This window comes from Drosophila serrata, unplaced genomic scaffold, assembly GCF_035046125.1.
Source record: "Drosophila serrata isolate PLE 108 unplaced genomic scaffold, ASM3504612v1 contig_100, whole genome shotgun sequence".
Lineage (NCBI taxonomy): Eukaryota > Metazoa > Arthropoda > Insecta > Diptera > Drosophilidae > Drosophila > Drosophila serrata.
Window position 1 is genome coordinate 267655 of NW_028256998.1, and position 24240 is coordinate 291894.

Sequence of the window (24240 nt, forward strand, 5' to 3'; positions counted from 1 at the left end):
CTTAATTGAAGTTTATTATGTATATGCTTTCGTCTGGATATTTTAATTTATTAAATCAAAATGATGGATAGAAAAAGATGCCTATTTAACGAGGGGTGACTAAGAATTTTCATGATATTGTTGACATAATACATTAAAAGTAGTATTAGTAGTAGTACCTTATTCAAATAAGAAAGTATCAAAGCTACCCTCGCAAGTGTCTTTACATGAATTGGTCGCCTGTCGCTTCCATTTCGATTAAGTCGTGCAGAATTTTCTGACGTATATCAAAACAATATGAATCTGAAAGAAAACATTTCAGAACTTTATCCTAAGTAGAGACCTGAATCCTGTATCATCCCAACCTCAAAACAGTCCCAGTGTCCTTCAAAGAGTTTAAAATGGTAGAAGTGAGGAAGGAGAAGGACAGGACTGTTGTATATGCCACAAAGAGGAATTAGTCGAGTGTTAATAAAAACCCAAAAAGAGATATAGTCTTGAATAGCACTCACTCTCTCACAGGTTTCATTTCATTCCAGGACGAATTAATGTGTAATTCAATTAGTAATAATAAAATAAATTATACGAATGAGTTTTTCACATTTAACTTTCTGACAGCTTGATGGGGGTATTCTGTAGCAGCCAAATGGCTAATTGACACTGGGATTGGCCTCAGGACAGGTGTCTACCCAACAAAACCTCTCCACTCCACTCCACTCCACTCTGACCCAGTGTTTTATATTTTATTTAATGGCTTCGCTGGTTTTTTCCTCCTTATTTTTTTTTTGTTTTTGTTTTTTACAACTACATGCCAAAAACTGCCAAATTGGCAGAAACAGCACGAGCAAAGATACACAAAGCGAGCGTATACAAACAAGTTAATTGTAAGCAAAACAGTGGCTTCAGCGTTAACCAAAACCATATTTCACAATTCGTGCAATGTCTGCTCTCATCTCTACTCTACAACTCTCACAGCCAAATGAAAACTAAACACAATTAAAACTAACGAACCTGGCAAAATTTACACAAAATAAATTTTGTTTTAAATGTTATGAGGCTCATCATATTGGGGCAAGAGGATACCGATGCTGCTGCTGCTGCATTTTCCTGTTGGTTCTAGTTGATTTAATTAAATGCATTTGAATGCAAATGCCTGGCAATGCGTACCGCCGGCTCTCAAAACCATCACCATGTGTGGTTTAAGTACACACACGCACTCGCACACCCATCGTCTGTTTTGGCAGTGCAGCTAGTTGTAACTAAAACAAAAACGGAAACGGTGAGCTTATGCTGCTGACAGCGCCCTCGGGTGTTATTTTATGGCAAAATATGTGAAGTCATCTGAGGCTAACGAAGGGGGCGAAAGAGTTTTGGTTTTCATAATCTAAAATAGAGCACCAGTGTGTGTGTGTACTGGTTGGGAATCCAGAAAAAGCTGCGGGCTAAATTTAATCAAAAAGTGTATCATTTTCAGCCATTCAATTGTTTTCACAGAGTCCAGAGTCTGGTAGGCTTATAGTCAATTAAAATGGGACTAAACGGACTTATTACCACTCAAATCAGATACATGGATAACTTTTAATTAATATTTTACTTAAAGTGCATCTAAAGTTGATTTCGATTACATGGAAAATGTCAGTTAAACATTAAGAGCATAAAATGTAAAACGTATTCAATGGAATTGCATTCTTATTGCTAAATCAAATAACTATCAAAAACAAATAAGCATTTTTGAATTCGATTTGAAACAAAACCTAAGCTCAAAATAAGCTTTTGCAAACAGTCGGTGGAAGAAGCTCGAAGGCCATTATAAACTGATTACAAAACCTTATCCACCTGTCAACCAGGCGGACCAACAGCAAATCTTGCAAGCTTGACTGACCAAAGTTATATCCTGCAGCTGACACTATTATTAACCATCGAGGAGCAACAACAATAACGGCAGTACCGAGAATATTTGAAATTTAATTGAACGTGCAGCCAGGCATCTCTCTCGCCCTGCCTCGCTCTGACCCTGACTGTAAACGACATTTGGGGGCAGCCTGGCATAACTAATTGAATGCATAATTTACAATTAAGTACGTAAGCTACTTTAATATTTATGTCTATAAATGCACAGTGAGCGCACATCCACTCCCGCCCTAATTTTGTACATCAACGCCCACTGCCCATCGTTCACTGTCCAAGGCTTTCCGCTCTCACCTCCCGACTTTGGCCATTATCGACCATCACTTGTGCCAACTGCAATAAATGTCAATTATTCATGAATTTTCAATAACTTGAGACGAGGCAAAATAGAAAAGTTTCTTTACGTCTCTGCGCTCTCCTATGTATATTCCCCTCCCCCTCTTGACTGCTCGTCTGCCCTTCGAGTCTCACAGCTTGGGAAAACTTTTTAATAATATGTAAATATGGCCAAGGGAAAGACAAAGATAGTTGGAGCTGGAGTGCGACGCGGAAAGCTAGACATCGACGGGCGTTAACTAAGGAGCACATAAAATGTGATGCCAAACAATATGAAAAAAGGGAATCGTTGAAGCGGCACGGCGGGGACTCAAAGCAAACAAGTTTGCCTTCAAAAAGCAACGAACGTGCTCGCCAGGCATAGGTTTAATGGTGAATAATTAACAGTTATTAATAATGACAAAAGCAGCTGCCGCCGATGCCATCGAAAGCAGCTTACAAAATGTATAGCACACTTTTTTGGGCCATGCGCACTCGTAATTTCTGCACAAAATGTTGTGAGCTTTTTGATTTAAAATTCACCGCCAATAATAATAAAAATAAATCATTCGCCCTGTCAGCCAACCGCTGTTCCCGTCTGCCTCAAGTCCCAGCCGCCCGTGCCCCCTGTCTTCCCTATGTCCCCTGTGTCCACCGTGGCGTATACGCAATGTTAGTTGACTTTGTTTCGAAACGAAAACGAGTGCGGTGGTAAAACTTTTTGCGCTGTGACTCCTGCTTAATAATTTGCCATAATTTATGAGAGCTGAGCTCAGCTCGTCGTCTTTATTATTGGATTTCTTCCACCCAAACCAAACCAAAACCCAGACCCGGATACGGACCCGGCACCCGCCCTCGAGTGCCACCCAGACAATTTAAACTTTATGCCAAAACGTTTTTGAATGCTTAATTAGTTTGGTGGAAAATAACATCCGAGGCTCCCAGCGAGTAGCGATAGTTGAGGGAGGTCGGAGTCACCGATTGCTAAATTGGGTTTCCGAGGGGACTAACGATTTAATTTGTTTGCTATTGGTGTACTTGGAAACATATTTCATTTAATTGGCTTTATTAAATTCAATGAGAAACTTAGGCCCACTCAGCTTTTGTCAACTTGAAGATATTTAAATGGACTTAATGTCATCAAAGGAAACTAGATACCTGAATGCTTTTAAAAATGTTTGTTTATTTATTTAATAATTCTAAACTCGTTTCATATTTTGTTTGATTCTCAGTGGGTTTCCTGACTTCATTTGTTGATGTAACACACCCAGCCCAGGGTTTGATACATTTTCTTCTGGCATAACAAAGCTCCAAAACGGGGAAGTACATCCAATCCAACCCCCACGAACCATTTCACCTTTCAAATGAAGATGGAGGGGGAGGCAGCAACTGTGCCTACATTAAACTCAATAAAATAAATGTGCAGCCATAAATTATACAAAGTGTGCCAGCTACACACACACGTATCGAGCTTGAGAGAGAAAGAGCGTCCAAGGGCCGACCGTGCAAAATCGACAAGTGCCACAATTTTTTATGCCAAATAATCCTTTGCCTTTCTCGTCGCTCATTGATGAATTATAGCAAATTAATTTTACACCAAAAAGTGACAGGGCCTATAGGCTAGGGGTGGTGAAGCTCTCCGCCAGCCATTCGGCAAACTGGCCTTATCAGAACATTTGCATGGCTGGCGTTGCCTAGGCAAACAGTTTAACCATATCAAATTCAAATTCGCATAAATTTCCAAGTCTGAACGAGCGCGAAAAAATCGATTCCCCGCAGGAAGAAACGAAAGCTGCTCCATTTTTTGAGGGAGCCGGGCCAGGACACCCCACTGTGGACGAACTCTAGCCAAAGTCAAATCGATTATTATTTTATCGTCTACATTGAGGGGTTGCACGCCCTGTCACCAGTCCGTGCCGGGGTTGTAAAATAAATTTAAATGTACCGGCAACATGTATAAAAAAATTGAATATTTCACGTATTTACTTCTGTGTCCTCACCGCCTTTGCTTTTAGCCAAAAGTTGGACGTCAAAATGGTACGTGACTGTTGATTGTTGAAACTGTTGCTGTTTCTGTTTCCTGTTTCCTGTTGAGTGGATTGAGTCAATAAAATGAGTTTGGTGAGAAATTTTGCAAAAAGGTCGTGACCGATGATAGCTTCTTGACGGATGTTTTTGGAAAGTGCGGCTTAGATATTTATATTTTTTAGTTACAAGCACAGTAAAATAAAAAACTTGACTGAAAGTCTTACAGAGTTATGAAATAAGCAATTTACAGTCAGTGAAACTTCTCACTTATGCCTCACACATTCATTGAGGGGTTCACCACACGATATAGTGTACTGTACCAGCGATATTGCTGTCAGAATCACAGTTAAAATATAATCAAAAGCGAACTCGCGGTCACAAATGTTGTCCAGAAGCATGACATTCTGTAGCGGCTTTAATTTCTGGTGTAAGATAAGTGATGTATGCTGCGCAAATGAGAGTAATTAGTAAATGTTTCGTCCCCTGCAAGGACTCACCTCATTGTCGAGAACCATCACAGTGAGGAGTCGTGAATCGGTCTTTCTCATGTACAAGCCATGAATGATCACAATCTGCTGCTGCAGGATTAACTCAGCGTCGCGGAGCCGGTCAGTGCACATCCCCAGGATGAGGACATAAAGAATGGGAATCACTACGGGACCCAAGCATCCATCCGCAATGATGTAGATTTTATTTTCCAACTCATCCTCGGCAAAGAGACTGCACTCGATCAGCAGTTCCATGTTGAAGATGCAGGTGAAGATCATCAGGTAAATGGAGTTTGGTAGCCAGGACATGGTTCGGATGATGAACTTATGCAGATTATTGATACGGAGATGCAGTTTGAACAGTAACGATAACTTCCGGTGGTGGCGAACGGCGATGTCCGACCGTTGCTCATGATCTTGGATAAAACGCTGCAGGAAAAAGGTGATACTACGGTACCAGTTCAGCAGGAGCAGCTGGTAGATAAAGTACCCAAGGAAGCAGTATTCCAGCAACACCCAATAGAGCAGGGAGATCATGAGGAAGTAGAGTTTGTCCATTAGCGAATCCAGCAATATGTAGAGCATCCACAGCTTGCAAAGATATACTCCCAGCAACACAGAGTCGCAGCGGTATATCATGCCAAACCTGCGCTCAATCATCCTGGTGATGTACAGGATCTCATTCACCGCGTGCCGCACATACCTGCGATCCTGTTTCAGGTGCAGAAAGATCGCCAGGCGCCGCAGCACATTTATCCCTATTCCCTGCATGAAAAGACTCATCAGAAAGTGCTGGGCGTGGCTGGTATTCACCAATCTGATTTGAATATATATAAACAATGCCATCACGAAGTATATCATGTGTTGGCTGGCCAGCAGGAAAAGCTTTATAGCAACCACTATCTTGGACAGCACTCGATGGTACCGAGCCTCCTCCACTCTGTTCGTTTCTGCATTATACTTTAGCTTGAAGAAGTGACAAACGCAGGCGATTCCATAGATAACCCAGGCACTGGCCTTGAAGAACAGACGATGTCCAGTTTCGGTTGCACCTTCCCGGTGAACGTTCTTGTTACTCCGCATCGCTTTAAGCGTATATGAGTAAGCCTCTGTTCAATTTGGCTATTAGTAGTCGAAAGCATAGGAATTAGGAATTTATTACTTAACTGCTGCATTAGCAACCTATATGGTACCTATATGATACTATAATCAAGTGCCTGAACTATAAGATACCCTATACTCAATTATACCGACACAGTTTATTCCTGATAGTGATATATAATAAATGACCACTTAAGAAATTATTATTAATAACAAAACTGAGTAGGTAATCCTAATAAGAGACATCAGGATTAAATAGAATTAGTTCCAACATAATTAAATGTTTTAAAAGGTTTCATTCTTCCTTTGTTATACTTATCTAATAATACAATATACCCTTCTTTAGATTGGCGAATAAGGTTGTGAGTTATTGATGGATGGGGATAATATATTACTAAAATGTTTCCATTAAGAATTAACTTCTCTTTATTATTGGATCGATAAATTGTTCATCAAAATAAGTGAATAAACATTTTCTGGTTTCCTTTCTTAATTTAGCTGGCAAAGAAAAATACTTAAAAGCGTTGCAAACGTTATTACGACACTACCTTAAACTTAAAGAAACTTATAATGTTAGTTTTGTTTAGCTTTCCTAAATTCAATGTATTTTCTTTTTCATAACCCTTTACAAAGAAACCTAGGATAACGATATGCACCCTTGGGTGAGATAGCCCTTCCAAAGGACTAACCTGAGAAAACTGCTGAGCAAATGAGCTGCGCATGGAATCCGATACTGGATTAAAAGTTGAATGACCCACCAACCGCCAGACAGACAGACGAATGGATTCGCGAGGAGCATCCCATGAATGCCGCACCGCCGGAAAATACAACTCGGCACAGTTGTTGCCGCATCGCATATGGAAAAATGCGAGCTGAGCCGTTGCCTCGGCAACGAATCCTACAACTTCACACAGTTGTAGCGCCGCCGCCTCCGCTGGAAATCTCCGTCGACCCATTCATCTAAGCCAGAAGCAACATTACGCACGTCGCGGAAAATTGTAAATATTTTCCCATATCTGCGGGCTGGCTTCCATTTATATATGTATGAATGTGCTGTGGCAAAATTCAACTTCAAATGCTCATGTTGCAATGAATTGAAAAATGTTAATGAATCTCACTCGTACACTGCTCAAAATTATGGGATCTGACCAATATGACTATAACTGAAAAGGGATCTAGTTATCTGTAGTTCAATTGCTGCAAGAATTAGTAATTTGTTATAGCAATTCGGCAATGATAAGAATTCTTCCTTTTGAAGGTTCATGCTGGTGGGAATTGATATACTATTTTTAGTTTTTTTAAATAATAAAGATGTGAGTTTTAAAATATCTTTTTTTCTAGGTTTAAATTCTGTTTCTATACAAACGTAAGCCCTTAGAAATCTTTTAGTCGCTAAAAAGACTTTTTGCTGTTTACACAAGTATCAATTGAGCTCCTTTTATAGGTGAATATGTATACTCTTCCTCATAATACTTTTTAATACGTTTTTCGGTTTCATTTTAGAAATTTTGGCAACCCTCGGACCCTCACAGTGAGTGCTGTACTGCGGTGCAGACTCTAGATTGCAGCACTGACACCCTAAGCTCCTGTGGCCCCCAGAGCCAGAGACACCATTCAAATGAAATATGCTGTTCGTCGGTGTGTTTCGGGATTGGTGATTAAACACCCTCCTCGCAGCTTGCAACCCTTCACCGATGCTTTTTGTACCGGGGTAGCCTCCATTCAGTTACAGATCCTCTTTGAATTTACGCGGCACCATCTTTCCACGGTTTCCTTCCGCGCGCACTGCATGGAAATGCTTTCCGCAATTATTGCGAGCTCTCCAATAAAAATCCCTCGAATGGGGTTGATGCCGCAGCGCGGGTCTGTTTCTGAAATGCTGTAAGCACTGTTCAAGTGGTTGAGTCCTCCCAAACGCTTGTGGCTCTGCCTCAAATAGACAATGAGGAGCGAGGAAGCCGAGAAACAATGACAACTTGAATGGAGCCAGCAACGTTGCCAAATTGTGGGTTTTGGTCTGATAGCTGCTAATGTCTCGTCAAGGCAATTGTTATTAAAATCCTGGAAGCCATAAATATTGGCAAGAGACGTTATTTGAAAGTCGGTTAGTTTCGGATTTTCTTGTAGTAAATGAGTAAGCGAAAGTTGGGGGACTTAAAACACTCCATAGAGAAAGAAACCGGTTAAGGCATGTACATAAAGAGAGTCTATTATTTATATGTTTATGTATAAATGTGTACTTTTTTTGTAAGGTATAGATCCTCCAACATAAACTGTATATTTCTGCAATCCAGAAAGCCTTTTTCGAATTTTCCAAAGCTATCAGAATGCAATGTTTGTCCAAGTAAATTTAAGGAAAGCCGTGGTACAAATGTAGAACTCAAGACTTTTGAGCTGGAGGATCCAGGACCTAAGCTCTAGGGCGTGTGATTTATTTGTAATAACAATTAATACATCTAAACACCTTCTCATAGAGGAAAAGTTTGCTAGTTTTTGTATGAAATATACGTTGTTTTTCCTCCTGTTGAAATGTATTTCTTAACCTTTTTTACTTTTAAAGAAACGACCCAATATCCTTTTCTTCAAGATATACAAACGTTCGCAACATTTGTAGCTGTGTGATGTTGACTTTCCGGTAAATATACGAATACGGCCACAACACCCAAAGTGAATTTAATAAAGCCGCCGGGCAAAATTCAAATCATGGCATGACCTTAAACATTCCTCTCCAACCGGTCGCCCGAGCGGACCAAAAGCGACAGCCAATATTTTATATAAAATTGTGGAAAAAATAGCTGCGAGCTGTTTGAGAAAAATCAACACAGAGCCGAAAAAGAAAGAGAGAATTTTCCCAAAAAAGAACCGATATGGTTTATTAAATATTTTGAGCCCCAGGCGCAGTTCAGAGCAAACACACTCGCATTAATGCGTGAAGTCCTGGAACGAGGAGTGGAATTGAATTTAAGGCCTTGGCAGCAGCGAGAGAGAAATGTGCCAATAACTTCAAGGAGGGCTTTGCTACAGAACTCGGATTCCTTCTCTACACATTGAGTGGCTGACGTGGCGGCGGCCCCATTGTCAGGAGCCAATCTTCGATGTTTTGGCTTCGATGCAGCGGCAGGTCGTTTTCATTCTCCACATCCATATCCAGGTCGATGTCATCGTCCTCGGCGAGGGTGGCAAGCTCCATGGATTGAGCTCCCAGGCGCACGGCCACCTTGTAGACCATAAACGTGAGTAGACTCATTATCCAGCCGCAGATTGCGCCGAAGGCAATGCACGTGGCCACCTTGATCAGGATGCCAAAGTCGGAATGGAGGCTATAGTGGAAGATGGTCAGCTGTTTTCTAAGATATTCCAGATAATGCATTTTTTTTAGAGAATTTTAAATTTCGGGTGAGTGTCTTATCAAAACTTAGAAACTAGTACTCTGAAAAGTCTGTCAATGTCAAAGTTCATAGACGAAACAGTTACATTCACCATTCACATTCACATCTTAGCTCAATAAAACTTATCGAGCTCCCAATTCTCTCAACATGGACCAGATGTTTCCCAACCCCATTGAGCTGTTCGTGGTCCAGTTCGTCCAGCCCATCATAGATGGCCTGGCCTATCTTATGAAGGAGGTCCACTACTTTGCCTTCATCGCCGCTGTCGCCCTTCTAGGAATCTTTCTGGGACTGGTTTTCGGCATCATATGCGTCATGTGGTACAAGTCCACACGCGAAGAGAAAACTGAGAAGGTCTTCACATCCGAAGAGGGTCAGGCCGGTGACATGAAGAAGAATGAATAGACTGAGAATTCTGATGTTTCAAGTTTAAGAAAATCGTTTGTTTATGCAGCCAAATAAAGCAGAGCTTGAGTTCAGATATTTCGTTCTCATCTTCATCAGGACCATAGATTATGTATCATATTCCAACGGAGGTATAAATATTTCAAGTAACATTTATTTTAAGTCAAGCCCCGATATTAAAAAAATTAAGACAAGAAAAGAGAACTTGAAGTAGTTCTGTAAACCAAAACAAAGGAAACTTTTTTTTTGGGGTTTTTCGCTGGGATATTTACTTTGCTAAGCACATTTTAATTTCCCCCAGGAAACCGGAGGCTGACTATGCAATCAGTAAGGAAAAACTAGCAGGACTAGCAAGGCATAAACTAAATTTGGTCAAAAATGTCCTCACCCCAAGGATGTAATTTTGCCAAAACGCAAAATATTTGCCAAAGGAGGAAACCCAGCCGGAAGAGGCAAAGACGCTGGCGGTGGTTAGGTCAAAGGACAACGTCTTAAGTAGCAGGAGACGAGCCCCCAACGGCATAAAGACAATTTAAGTGCTCACTTAGTTCGTGGAGTTCATAAACAGGACGCTGGGTGAATTGAAAAACGACGGCGGTGAGCCAAGGGCAAGTCGATCCTTCGCCCTGCTCTCTACCAACCCTTTTTTTTTTGTGCGCAGAGAAAATAAAACAAAATTAAATAAAATTTATTTTTATAACGAAATTTCGTGACACGGCCGAGGTGAAAGGAGCTCCAGTGGATGGCAGTCGGCCAATGTGGCCTTCACGAGTTTATTACAATTTTGTCATCCCAAACACGAACGGGAGCGAGCGGAAACGCGACTGAGAGGGAAAATGATTGGTTTTGTCGTCATCGTCTGGCGCAGCGGAGCAACAAATAGATGGCAACAAAATGGCCAGAGTTTCAGCGAATGGTAAACTTTGCGATGCGAATGCAAAAACGCAAGTCAACAGAAACAACCAGAAGGCGAGTCGCAGGAAAATTAAGTTTCTGCGCCGCTGCGTTGGCATAGGAAAGGCCTCGGAACGTCGTCAGACGCGGTCAAATTAAAAGCGCATTGCGAACCGAGAAGTCCCCGGGGACATACAGGACACACAGGACGGAGTCCACACAGAAATTCACCATATTCTTTGGAAAATCGCCTTTGATTTCAGCAAGTTTAAGCCAAATACGACTCGATTTGAATTTAAGAAATTGTTGCTTTTCTAAATTGATAACTGTCTTAAGTAATAGATAAGGTGTTTACTTTTATGAATAATAAATTCCTTGTTTCAATAATTAGATAGACTTTTCAATCTTCTTGAAATGGAAATGCAAATAAATAAGTGCAATGTTATGTACTTACTTAGAAGCTACCGAATAACTTTTAAAATACATGTGGTTTGCATTGACTTACCTGAAAAGAAAAGATACAAAAGGTTAGTCAAAGGAATTACATGTCAATTTAATTTAGCATAAACGATTTGAGGGTCTTCAAAGTGGACTTCAAATGAGGTCAAGATCTTAAGGACATGTCCAGATGGAATTCTAAATTGAAAAATATTTTATTAAACACTCAGCAAGCAGAATGGAAGTAAATCCACGATGGTCTCCGAGAAAAAGTCCCCTTTTAATCTTTCACTCTTCTTAATCAATGTATTTCACCGCACTCCTGAGACCATGATGGAGTCACTTGCTTTCTTCCGCTCAAAAATGTCAGCGGCAACTCTTTCGTCGCCATCGCCACAATCCATCACAATCACAAAGCCAAAGCTTGAAATCGGAGTCGAAAATGAGGAAGGAGATGCGGGACAGACTCCTCACCCACTCAACCATACGCATGGAGTCGGTCCTTCAGTCAGCCTGTCATTCAGCAATAATACCGCAAACCGAAAACGCGTTGCAACTTCCCCAACTGAGGACCAGTGTGAGTGGATACACAGGAAATAAAAAAACTTTTTATATTTTAAAAATAAACTATGGGGTTTATCATTCTTTATAATTTTTCCTTGGTATTATATCCTATTTTTAACTAAGGGAGGTATTTTTATAAGTACAGAGAATTCTTCAACATCAAATTTATAGGGTCAGAGGTTCATTTCTATATAAGAAAATGAATAGAATAATATGAAAAATACAAAAAATACAATACAATTTAATAATATCTGTAAAAATAACATATATTGTTATACCGATTATATAAAAAACACTTAAGATAATTAGTTTAAACTAATTTTATGAAAAGGGTTAACCCGAATATCGTTCTATAAATATTTCCCAAGCTAAAGGAATGATTTATAAATTACTTTCGAGATATCGATCCCCAGTTTTATGGCAACTACATATATGATGTTCTCCAATATAAGGCTTAAACAATGGTCAAAATTTAAGCATACCATATTTTGCAAATTTCCAAATTAAAGCTCACACTATATGTATTTGGCAGTGACTTTCTATAGATAATATCCAGGTATTTTTTCTCAGTGCATACATGCTCCATCTACTGGGGGACGGTTGCTTGTGTGGTAGGTTGGTCGTGGCGGAAACAAGGGTCTGGAGCAACGGGCTCGCGGGCCCAGACGTCGGCTTACCAACCACATTTGTCATTTAAGCTCAACCAAATGTAATATGAAAATCGGCATGAATGGGGAAATGTCAACGTGCATTGTGAAGTCACAGTCGCAGTCGCCGTTGCCGTTGCAGTCACTGTCGCCGTTGCAGTCACATTCACAGGCTCAGCGGTTGGGTGGCAATGGTAATGGTGGCAATGGTAATGGTGGCTTGGTGGTTTTCCCCTGTATGTTGTGGAATTTCCTGTCAAGCTAATTTCCTTTGGGTGCTGCTGTTTGGTTGGGATCGCGTTGCATTGCCCTGAGTTGGCAGCCCATTGAATCAATTCACCTGCATGCATAAAATATTTTCCCTCAAAAAAGTTGTGTGCACACACGGCATGCATTTGTCTGTGTGAGTGTGTGTGTTACATAGGGGGGATAGTGTGCATGCAAAATATTTCAAACATTGCATATTTTATAGTTTATTGACTGCGCTCCTTCATCCCCTGCCCAATCGTTTGTCGACGAAGTTTGGTGTTGCCCCACGTGTCCTCCCATTTCTCGTTTTTTCCCCTTTTTTTTTGTCCATTTACGTCGCGTAGTTGACACAAAATGAGCGCCATACAGGGCGTCCCACTTGGGGAAGCCCCTGACTGCCTGCCTGCCTCCCTGCCTGTCCTTCCCCCTTGGCGGGAATATTTGTTCCATTTGCCATTTACCACCTTGACTTGTTTGCCAATTGCAGCAGAAACTCGTGGAGTAACGTGTCGCTACATTTGGGAATTGTTGTGTATTGTGCACACCCACCGCATAAAATAACATATACACATTTGCACTATGTGTGTACATTTTATACGCGCCCGGCCCCACCCAGAGGGGGGGCGGAATGGATCGGGTCGGACTGCCATGTGTTATTAAAATTTATGTGCGAAAAAGGTGTCGAAAGCCGGACACGGGACCTGGGAGATGAAATGCGGGATACGGCACAGTGGAAGATCCCAAAAGTTGTTGGAGAACGAAATGTTTTCCATACTTTTTTTTAACAAAATTAAATGTTTTTTATAAAAGGTGTAAAGAATATCGTAGATATTTTGTTTATTATTTCAATCTGTATTTATGAAAGCAAGTAATTATTTATTATTTAAAATGAATTCCCTATAATACTAAAATAATCTCTTTGTAAGCCTGAGCTTATCTGTCTAAAGAGGCGCTTTATGATTCTTGGAAGAAGTTCACAGCGATAACCCCATATAGTACCTGGTATCAAGCCTCAAGCTAGGCATCGGATCTTGATCTCTCAGTTGACAGGCTGCGTTCGTTGTCTTCAGTTCGCAATGGGTTCAGTTCGACGGATGATGCTCTACATAGTGCCTCTTCTGGTACTATTGGAACTCGGATCGAGTACGAGCTACAATGATGGGTGGACTGAGTACAAGAGAAAATACAGAAAGGAGTACAAACGCGAGGACAACTACCATCGAGCGATATACAACAGAAAGCTGCAAACAATCCGGACTCACAACAGGCTCTATCTTCAGGGAAAAGTGAGCTACTGGATGAGACTGAACGAGTTCTCCGACTCTGATCAAACTGTGCTCTTTGCGTACCGGACAGCGGTTCACCCGCCTCTAGAACCAGCCACAATGGGAGTCATAAAGTCTCCCAACTTTAAGACTTACAACCAGATAAGGGGTGGAAGAGATTGGCGCCAGTTTGGAGTCATCTCGCCCGTGGGACGTCAGGGCAACGAATGTCTGAGTTGCTGGGCCTTTTCCACCTCGGGAGTTCTGGAGGCGCATTTGGCAAGGAAAACCCGTCGTCTGGTGCCACTATCCCCCAAGCACCTGGTGGACTGTGTACCTTATCCCAACAATGGCTGCCTGGGCGGATGGGTGAGCGTGGCCTTCAATTACACCAGAAATCACGGTATGGCCACTTTGGCCTCCTATCCGTACGAACCGAAGGCAGGAAGGTGTCTCTACGATCCCAAGCATAGTGGAGGCACATTGAGGGGACATGTCACATTAAACAATCGATGCGAAAGGGAACTGGCTGAGGTGGTGTACAACATTGGACCCGTGGCTGTGTCCATTGACCATCTGCATCACGAGTTTGAGGAGTACGGCGGTGGGATCTTGAGGATTCCGAGATGCCGCTCGGATCGGATTTACCTTACGCACTCTGTCCTTGTGGTGGGCTTCGGTACGGATCCTACCTGGGGCGATTACTGGCTGATCAAGAACTCCTATGGTTTATCCTGGGGGGAGAATGGTTACTTCCGGTTGGCGCGTAATGCTGGCAATATGTGCGGCGTGGCCTCCCTTTCCCAGTATCCCATTGTATAAGTTTTATTTAAGTCAAATATATTTGAGAGTATTTATTTTCTATGCCTTTGTTATTATATTAAAGAAATTGTAATTTATGTTGCAACTTTTCTCCACAAAACGCATTTAATACCAATTCAATTTCAACTTGTTATCTTGTCACATATATAAATATTTATATTTATGGGGATTTTATTGTATTCCTTTCCTTTTTCCAAACAGCAAAGTACTTATAAAGAGTTATTTTCACTCTCCGTTAAAGGTTTGCAAGTAGACTTCGCTTGAAGGTCTTTCAGAGTCGAGTTGCATTGTTGTGTAGTCGCTTTCTGTTTAGTCACGGCACACAAAAGAAGGCAAAGAAAAGCGGAAAAGTCTAAAACAAATATGACCGCCTGTAAAGCCAAGGCAAATATGGTCAAGGATTTTTTTACATGCAATGGTGGTTCCAGAAGGGGACGCCAGCGCACACACAACACAGCCAAATGCACGCACTCCTGAAACGCCAAGGCTGAATATGTATTTTCTTACTTTTGCTCTGGCAATAGAAAAGTACATCAACTAGCAGAAGACGCGAGAGGCCAGAAACATATATAATTTACATAATAAGTAAATTGTATCGTATTTCCAGGCTTACATGTGTCGAAACTTTAAGCTTTTTGGAAGTGTGGAATGCTTAATGCATTCCATTATCACTGAGCGACCTCTCCCAAAGCGGAGGAAAAAAAAGTCCAGTAGATCGGTCAAATAAAGTAGTAAAGTAATAGCAAAGACACGTGCCAAAGGCATTAGTAGAATTAAAGTAAAGTAATTAAAGTAAAGTAATTAAAGTATTATATTAACGCGAAAAGTGTTAGTAAAGTGATGGCAAGGGAAAAGGCTCTGTTGTGGTTTATTTTTTGTTTTATTTTTTTACAGTGCCAAGATCAGTGTTTTTTTTTCTGGTGTTTTTTTATGTTGTTTTTGTTTATGTGAAAGTGAATAAAAAATGAGTATTAAATCAAGTGTACAGTGAAAAGTGCTAATTAGAAAACCACACAACAGAGGCCAGTTCCCTGTAGGTAATATTGTATTTATTTTATTGCAAAGACAATGCTTAAGAAGGGCTTTACCGTTGAAACTGATCTAAAGCGTCAGCTAATTTCAAATGGGTGAGTGAATCGAAAGAACTTTATTTCTTGTTCTTATCTTTGTCTTTGTATGCCTTTGCAAACCCATTTTTTCCCCCTCTCTTGTCAATGAATATCTGTTTCTTATCAACCTGTAAAGTGGATTCTAAGCACGGAAGAGCGACTTTAAGAATATGATCCACTCTTGTGGCTGCTAATTTTAACAGTTGGAAAGGTGTAAAGCTGCGTTTGTTTCGCATTTTTTTCTGGGCAATTTGAGAGTACAAAATAGTACATAAAACCTGCGTTTAAGAATATGATCCACTCTTGTGGGTGATAATTTTAGAAGTTCAAAAGGTGCAAAGCTTCGTTTGTTTCGCTTTTTTCTGGGCAATTTGTGATTACAAAAATGCCAGACTAAACTTAATGATTTCTGACATATAATTATAAACTTCTGTTACTAATTTTATACTTTATACTTATACTTATACTTTTTTTAAATATTATTTTAATATTTTATATTATATTATATTGGCGCAAGTAGGGTATCTAGATTTCGTGCTGACTCTCCTCTTGAGCAACTCCTGCTCCCATTTCGAAGGCCCCCTTTGGCCATTCTCCCCTGGGGTCACAGAGCTGTCCGGGCTCTGTTTGCGTGTCTGCAATTTGTTGCATAGCTGCGTTCTGAGCCATTTCTGCTTTCGAGTGGGGTAATTAGGAAAGCAGAAAAGCGAAAGCCGGAGCCGAAGCAGCCAAGGAAAACGTCACTTGAGCCTCCGCTCCTCCAAGGGGGTGGCGCTGTACTAGGGTCTCGTATTAAAGAAAATTGTGATTAGCTGACAGACTTAAAGATGCTGCCTGTTGTCTGTGATGCGGCTTCGGGCTTTGGCTTATCAGTAGCAAAACAGTCGCAGGCCTTTCTCCTCCCGTCCATGGTCAGCAGAAATAGTCTGATGCCCACACACACTGGGGGCGTAGACACACACAGAGTGTGTGCACACCTGCCGCACACTTTGTTGACGCTCAACTCTTCACTGTCCTGTTTTGATATTATAAACCCTTTGACATGCAGCTGACTCTGTTGCTCCAGCTGCTTTTGTTGGATATTATGCTGCGAGGATTCTGCAACGTTTTCCTGCTTCCAACTTTATCGGCATTGTTGCCCATCATCCTTGGGGGACCGCCGGACTGCCTGGCAGTTTTTAGAACAGCTGTCAGCTCTCTCACCGACTGTCAACATGCCATTCAACGTGCAAATTAACAACAATATGCTACCGGCGAAGACCGAAAATCGGCACGAGACTGAAGATTTTGTATATTGACTTTGAAATTCAAGCAAGTGCACTTTCTGCATGCCCTTAAACATTGTAAAAATGACTTTAATAATCATCGCCATTCTTTATCCAGTTTTGCCTGAATATGGCGGAGGCGTGCTTGTATTTTTGCAGGCCAAGGAGATGAGGGGGTGTCCGTCCCCATGCTGTACAAACCATAAATGATTTACATGCATCGTTGTGGTTCTCGTCGCTGCCTTCAACGCAGCTGGTAGCAGTTTTATCAACATTTCCTGCCGACAAGGCGACAGAGCGAACCAACGAACGACCGAAGAATTCCATGCGAGGGAAGTTGAAAGCCACAGGATATGGAAGTCAAACAAGAATGGATGTGCTGGATGCTGGGCAGGGCATTCCTGCCCCGAAAAGTATACTGCATTTTCAGCATCGGTTTGTAAAATAGTTTCGTATACTTACAGCCTTTGTTACCAAGTTTATGCAATGAGTTGTATGTATTCCTAAAGAAATGCTTATGCAACATATTAAAAGTCTTAATGAAAAGACTAGAATATTTTTTTAAAAGTTCGATATATTACTTCATAAAATTAGGCAGTTTTTTTTTGTCTTAATTTTTGTGTATTTTTGAGTACATGAAACGGTCATTGTATAAACGCATTTTCTCTGGGTGAAATAAATATGACGTTTTCTTCCTTTTTTTCTCCCACTTTTCTCGTACAAATTTGCACTGGAAATATAAGAAGCCCTTGCCCTACGAGGGCGGATTAATAACTTTTTGCCTTTTACAATTTTACGCTTCAAAGTGATTAACTTTTCCAAAAGAGTGAACACTTTTGGTTGATTCTACTCCTACCTGTGCCTAAATAGATTTGTCATATATGTACTTATTTTCTATATTTACAATATATTAAATATTTATGAATAAAATTTCTTTGACTCTTTAAAAGCTGGTTAACCTACCCTCGAAGTGTACTTTCCCTACATTTTGCATAACAATGCCATTTCTCTGCAGTTTTTTTTACATTACCAAACCAAACTCTTATCAGAAAGCTACTGGCATTGGGTATTTCGTATATTCTTTTACAGGGTATTATACCTTTTATTACCAGTTTAAAGTAATGAGGTTTTAAAAAAACCCTATAAAATATAGTAAAGGGCTTAAATTTGTAAGTCTCCTTCCGTATAATCTATTTTGGTAAACCATGTGATCAAATAACTTCTCGTGATTTCCTATTTTTTAAACAAATGATCGATGGATTCCCTTCTCCAAGAGTGCAGCATCAAGCTGTGGTCCCCGCTACACACACACAGAAAATCCTCACACCTCCGCAGCTGCATCCGCTGGCCCCAGAGTTCGCATCAGTTAAGTAAATAACATTTTTCGCACTCTTAGTCACGTTCCTAATCATTTTTATTTGGTAACTGCTTGGAAAACGTTTGCACAAGCGGCAGTAGCAGTGGCAACAATAGTAGACGATTGCCAGGACACTCTCTCTCTCTCTCTATGGCCACTCACACACGCTCCCACACGTACACTCGCAATATTTGTTGGCACTAATATCGTTTATTAGCTTGGCACTTGAGTGTTTAAATGCTGAAAAATTGTCCGTGATAGTCCTTGGGAGGCGAGCAGGACATTACGGGGCATGTGGACGAGGAAGCTGTAATGGCAAGGAAGGCGGAAAGTGCGATGCGGGACATTTGAGCGTCGTGGCCATCGTTGAATTTAATTTCAAATTAGTTGAACACTTTTCCGTTTTCTGCTTTTTGTGCAAAGGAAGCATTTTCTGCCAGACAGGGATGGTCCTTTTCCGTTTAATACTCGATATTCGAAAAGTACAGGGATATAGAGCATAGTCATTTAGATAAAGTGAATTTCTTAAATATACTAAGTAAGCGTTTGATTACTTCCCCTTACTCATTACCTACATATATTCAGGCAGTTGTTTTATCATAAACACTTTCAAAGTATATCAAAAAAAATCCCCATGTGTATTTATATTAAATATTTAGCTTTTCTATTTTACTTCAAATTCAAGCCGGTAAACCAAACATTTCATAAAAGAACAGAGACGGGCAAGTCCACACGTAAAACCAACGCCGACAGGCGGATGCGGTCAATGTATTTCAGACTCATTCACTTCTCCTCACTTGTGTCTTAAGCCAAATATCTTTTACAATTGCAATCTCAGCAGAAATGTGTCAAAAAATTCTAGAATCAATGAGGCTTCCAGACATTTTCTGTCTACATACCGACCAAAAGTACCACAACAAACCACAGGATCTAAAAGGATTTTCGCATTTCTTGCCGACACTCGACATTTTGAGGGGCGGTTGGAGCCAGCAAAACGGAAGAAGGAACAGAAAAAACATTTTACAATATTTACAGCAGCAATAAACTCATTTCCGCTATTGGGCCTTTGTGGGATGTGTGGCCTAAGGACAAAAGTAACTAGAATTTGCACCAAATTTGGACAACTCCTTCTCTTGTGTGCGTCTGTGAAATTTACTGGGTGTGGAATTCCCCACTTTATCCTATCTTTTTGTGGCCTACGTTAGCTGTAAAATCGCCAGACTACAATTTTAATTGTTTCTTATAAAATTTAAAGTCGGTCTGTTTTACATTCTATGATCTCTTTAGTGGTATAACTATATAATAATGTATAAATTTGGCAAATATAAAAAATATTGCTATAATTGTTCAAAATAATTACAGAAAAATTGTCTAGTTGTGGCTCATATGATTTTTTTTTTGTATATTTTTTAGTGCTTTCTTGTGTTGGTAGGTACAGATAAAACAGATTATAATATTATTTTTTTTGTGATTAATAGAGTTTTTTCTGGCCGTAATGATGTTTATACCCTTGCTCGGCATTTCCTATTAATTAAGAAGTTTGTAAAGCAGTGAAAGAGTCATTTCCAACTCTATTTCATTTAGAAACATTCAAGATCAAAGAAAACGTTTTAAATCATCACTCATAATCGAGTGACACACAAATCTGACCAGTTGGGTTATTGTCCCATTCGATATTCAAAACCCTAAATATTCCTGTGGTCCCCACAAAAAAAAAACAAGTACACAAAATAAGAGGAGAGAAAAACTGATTGCGCAATATTGGTTGGCTTATTGTGAACAAAACCGCAAAGGCAAATTTATGGCAGGCGATGCATATGGCTAAGAAACAAATTTCGAGGGAACCAAAACTGAACGGGAATGGCTCATAAGTCACGTGGGCCGCCGCCATTACCAATTGCTGTCAAATGGCATATTGCCTTACCCTTCCCGCATTCGTTTCTTATTGCATTGTTGTGCAATCAAGCTGGGAGCTTGGGGGCCGGGCAGGTAAGGTTTGACGATTGCGTGGCCAGAAATAGCACAATTTTCTTATTGGATTTCAAAAAGACATTTTCCCAGAACTTGGGGCCTGAAGGGAGCGTATCCTGCCATACACGTCTATTGATTTGTTATGACGATAAAGATACCAAGCAGGATGGGGTGAATGGATGGAGCACAGGGTTCCTATAACAACAATGTCTGTCAAACGTGGAAAAGAAGGAGAGACTCGCTCATAAATGGCAACAGCAGCAGCAGAACCAGGAGCAGAAGCAGCTATGACGCCGTTGTCAGGAGCCATTGTTGGTCCTTTCGCTTCTTGTTGACGTTTTCATTAGCAAATTAATTTTAATTGATTACATTCTATGCGAAAATACGCAGACAGTGTGAGTACGGGTCGCAATATATTGAATTACCAATTTATTTATAGCCCTAACTAGCTATACAAATAGGTAACGAGGGAAATATAATAATGTGTGCTCAACAGAAATGTGTATGTGTTGTCTTAAATTGAATTAATTTTGTTTAATGCTAGATGAAACATAATTTCTGCATTTGCCTGACTTAATTCGTTCATTAATTCAGACTTTGTCATATTTATAGATTTGGCATCTTATAGAATTAGCATCTGCCTTAGTACCAAATTGTTTCTTATTATATTTCATTCAATTCTGTAATTTCTGGGGACTGTTTATAGTTGAAATTAATAATAGTCTTTAACAACTAATCACCTTAAAAGTTATCAATTTTAACTTGATTTATCATTGTTCATCTTTTAAATCAAGGCCTGTGCAAAATCAACTTGAGAAAGTTAAACAAAATGTCTTGAATTTTATCCTTCAAAAATTGCTTAAATTATACCTTCGGCAACTCTGAGAAAAACTTTAAAATTCAACGAAAAACTCGAATCGAGCTTGGGGTGCAAAAAAAAGTGCCGGGAAAATCACCTGCAACCCTCCTCCTGTCTCACGAGATGAAACTCTTATCTCGAGCACTTACCTTGTTGCCAGATCCCGATGAACGAAATTCATTTGCTCCAAATGCTTCATGCCCGATGCAATTTGTGTGGCAATGTAGACTAAGCAGCCGTAGCTGTGTCCGTCGCCGTCGAAGGAGTCGCAAGTCGCAATCGGGGTTGGTGCGCAGCGGATGCGGGTGCGGAAGATGCCGACATGAAATGAGAATTTGAAAAGTTTTCCCATTCGACGGAGGTTGGGTAGCCAAGTTAACGAAGTTTTAACATCCGTTTGCGCATGTTGGTGGTTGGTCCGTCGTTCGTTGTTCGTTGGCGGATCGGCGTAATCATTGAGCACGAGAACGGAAATGTAGCGTCGGCAAATGGCGTCAGTACAGGAAGTCCGATAAAACGCACGCAAAAACGCAGCAGGACGAGCAAAAAATAGAAAAAGATGCCATAAAATGCGGGGAGAGACAACGCATTAGTTAAAAAGTTCATTGAGGGTGCTCATGCAGACCCTTACCTCAGACTCTTGTTGGCCATCAGGCCGCTGGTCTCGGCCACATGCTCCTGCAGGAACTGGTTCAAGTCGCCCAGGCAGTTAGAGTAGTCCTGCACAATGCAGATAGGCTCGTCCCTAAGACAGGCTCCCACCAAGCGGGCCACATTGGGATCACTGAGCCTCGCCAGCTGCTTGGCCTTGCTGCGGAACTCCTTGCGCAGGTGATCCACGGCTCCAGGACGCAGAGTGGCCACTGCCACGAGGGTGGCACTACAAATGGAAAAAAGACTCAATAAGATCAGGCAATTAATAGAGAAGGATATGGGGATATGGTAATAAAAGTAGTTGAACTTAAGAAATCCTATACAAAGTAGGAGTAAATAATGTCTTTAATGAATGTTTTTATATTCATTTTTAAATTTCGTTATTGATCTCAGTAAATATTAGATAGTCAATCAAAGGTGGTTTTTTAGAGAACTGAAATCAATGCTAGTTAAGCTGATAAAGGCAAAACAACTGACAAATCAAATGGTTAGATCGAAAGGTGTACACATGATGAACTCTGGCTAAGTAACTCCCTTTACTACTGGCCATTTCTTGTTGTTCCCCACAAATACTTCCTCAACTGCGGTGACGACCAAACAGCAAAAACAGTCGAAGCCCAGCTATCCGAAAAAAACAAAAGCTTATCAGAAATTCCATTATAAAAAGTTTAAACCATAGTCAAAGGGGGAAAAAAAGAACAGGAAAAGAAGGACAATCTAGCATCACCGTCACAACCAACCAACAGCAACCGAAGTACCCCGGACATGAGATGAGTTTTTGTTTCTGTTACCTTTGATTTCGTTTGGTGCCGTTTAATTGCGAAATGGTTGCACGAAATCACATCGACAGGGATGACTGTCACAACATAGAGTTGAAAATGTGCAATATTTCTTATTATAGCACATAAAAATCAATGGAAAAATCCTACTACTCAACGGCATCCTATAAAGTTTAACAAAAAATACAGACAAACTAATGTATTGTAAGAAAAAAACCAATGCAAAATATGTAGAAAAAGAAAGGAAAACACAACCAGAACGTGTGCTAGACGTCAATACATAAAAAACACTTTAAAAGTTTTGTATATAAAGTAGAATTGAATACCCACACAGATTCCCAGAACAGTTGGCAAACAAAAAGCAACAATGGAAATGGAAAAGCATACAAAATATTTTTTTTTTGCCAGTTTACTCACTCCGGGCGCTGCAAAAATAAACGTCGTGAAAAAAATCGTGAACAGAAAATAACATAAATTGATATTCAGTTAAAAATGTGCAAAAATATTTTACGCACGCGTGTCGTTTCTTTTCATATCCCCCCATAACCCACGTCAAGGCTGCTGCAACAACGAAAAATAGGTGCGTATCCCCCATGCCGCCCTTTCCGGTCAGTAGATTTTGTGAACTATTTTACTTCAGGATATTTTCCTTTTTTCGGTGGTACATTTATGAATAATTTTCGCGCTTGCTGTTGAATTTTTTAAATGTAAATGCCGCTTCGACAGGCCTTCACCCCTCGTCCTGTTTTCATCGCAAAAAATAAAATATATATGTATATAGTGGGGAGCATACGCTTGAGAGGGAATCGACTTATCTGCGGGAATGCCCTTCATTTGGATGCGGGCTGAAGGGTGTGTGTGTGTGTGTGTGTGGATAGTATCGCCAAAAGGTAATTTACGTGAATTTTTGCTATAAATTAATGTGCCTGCAGGTCGTTAGATTACCTAGAATATGGATGTTCTCATGTGTGTGTGCGAGTGTTGTTTGAGATTTATGCAAATGTTCAGCAAAGTAAAAAGACCATTCACCGATGTGTCAGTGTGTGGGTGTCTGTGGGGTAATTACATATTCATTGAATTTTACATAAACTTGTCAGCTAGTATTCATAGTTTCAAAGCTTTCACCCGAAAAGCACAGAGGCGGGGATACCCCCGTAATGGGGGGATTATTGCCTGGTCCGTATCTAATGCTTAAAAGATAACCGAAACCACTAAGCTCTCGCCCTGACCCAGCCCCTTACGCATTATGAGCTCATTAATTATTCATAAATATTGTTTTACGCAATTAGTTAATTTCTGGATTGATTGATTTACTTTTGTCCGCATTTGCTTCAATTTAGCTCCTTCCCTTGGTCCGTCATTTGTCTGAAATTTATCCTGTCATTCGAATAATATGTTATGAATAAAAGTTGTAAAATAAGGCTATAGATCAGAATTACGAATGGAAAAGAAATCTGTCATACAGGTATTATTCGAAGGATATTACATAGCAAAAGTGTTCTATGTAAAGCTTTTAAAGTATATCCGAAAGTTATTACAAAGTTTTCCTCATAATTTGAAGCTTAAAAGTCTATTTTTGTGTATTTCCGAGAACAGGAACATCTGCCTTATATATCCTTGAAACACTATGTAATAGAAAGGGCTTAAGATCAGAGTTCCTTGCACATTAAACCGACGCTCTTCTTAAACCACATGGCTTCTCAAAGAGACGTGTCTAAGACCCAGTTAAGAGCTGGTAGCTTGTAGGCGAGGCC

At 40.4% G+C, this 24240-nt stretch overlaps 3 protein-coding genes and 1 pseudogene across 7 annotated transcripts in view; 2 read left to right on the forward strand and 2 right to left on the reverse strand.

Moving 5' to 3' along the window:
• The window catches only part of Ddr (discoidin domain-containing receptor 2), a 108963-nt gene that overhangs the window by 24662 nt on the left and 60061 nt on the right, over positions 1-24240 (reverse strand). For 2 of the 4 annotated variants that reach the window (XM_020954626.2, XM_086841123.1), the window contains 2 exons: positions 21685-21933; positions 21203-21295 (listed from right to left, as the gene is read on the reverse strand). In XM_020954626.2, the coding sequence (XP_020810285.2) occupies positions 21203-21295; positions 21685-21933 (342 nt within the window). Of the gene's footprint in view, positions 1-4374; positions 4677-4727; positions 5841-8154; positions 11013-21202; positions 21296-21684; positions 21934-24240 lie in introns of those variants that run through there. The other 2 variants (XR_015273529.1, XM_086841122.1) reach the window with 2 other exon arrangements.
• On the reverse strand, positions 8155-9189 carry LOC147644765 (uncharacterized). The gene has a single exon (XM_086841128.1). It carries the CDS (start codon positions 9187-9189, stop codon positions 8860-8862), a length of 330 nt encoding a protein of 109 aa, XP_086697254.1. The 3' UTR covers positions 8155-8859.
• On the forward strand, positions 9356-9687 carry LOC110185670 (uncharacterized). The gene has a single exon (XM_020954631.2). It carries the CDS (start codon positions 9356-9358, stop codon positions 9611-9613), a length of 258 nt encoding a protein of 85 aa, XP_020810290.1. The 3' UTR covers positions 9614-9687.
• Positions 12728-14592, forward strand: LOC110185664 (crustapain pseudogene; annotated as a pseudogene). Its single transcript, XR_015273530.1, has one exon. The product of XR_015273530.1 is annotated as a crustapain pseudogene (transcript).

Bases quoted from the DNA above. Each gene is read 5' to 3' on its own strand.
- LOC147644765 (XM_086841128.1), bottom strand. From the start codon at position 9,189: ATGCATTATCTGGAATATCTTAGAAAACAGCTGACCATCTTCCACTAT.
- LOC110185670 (XM_020954631.2), top strand. From the start codon at position 9,356: ATGGACCAGATGTTTCCCAACCCCATTGAGCTGTTCGTGGTCCAGTTC.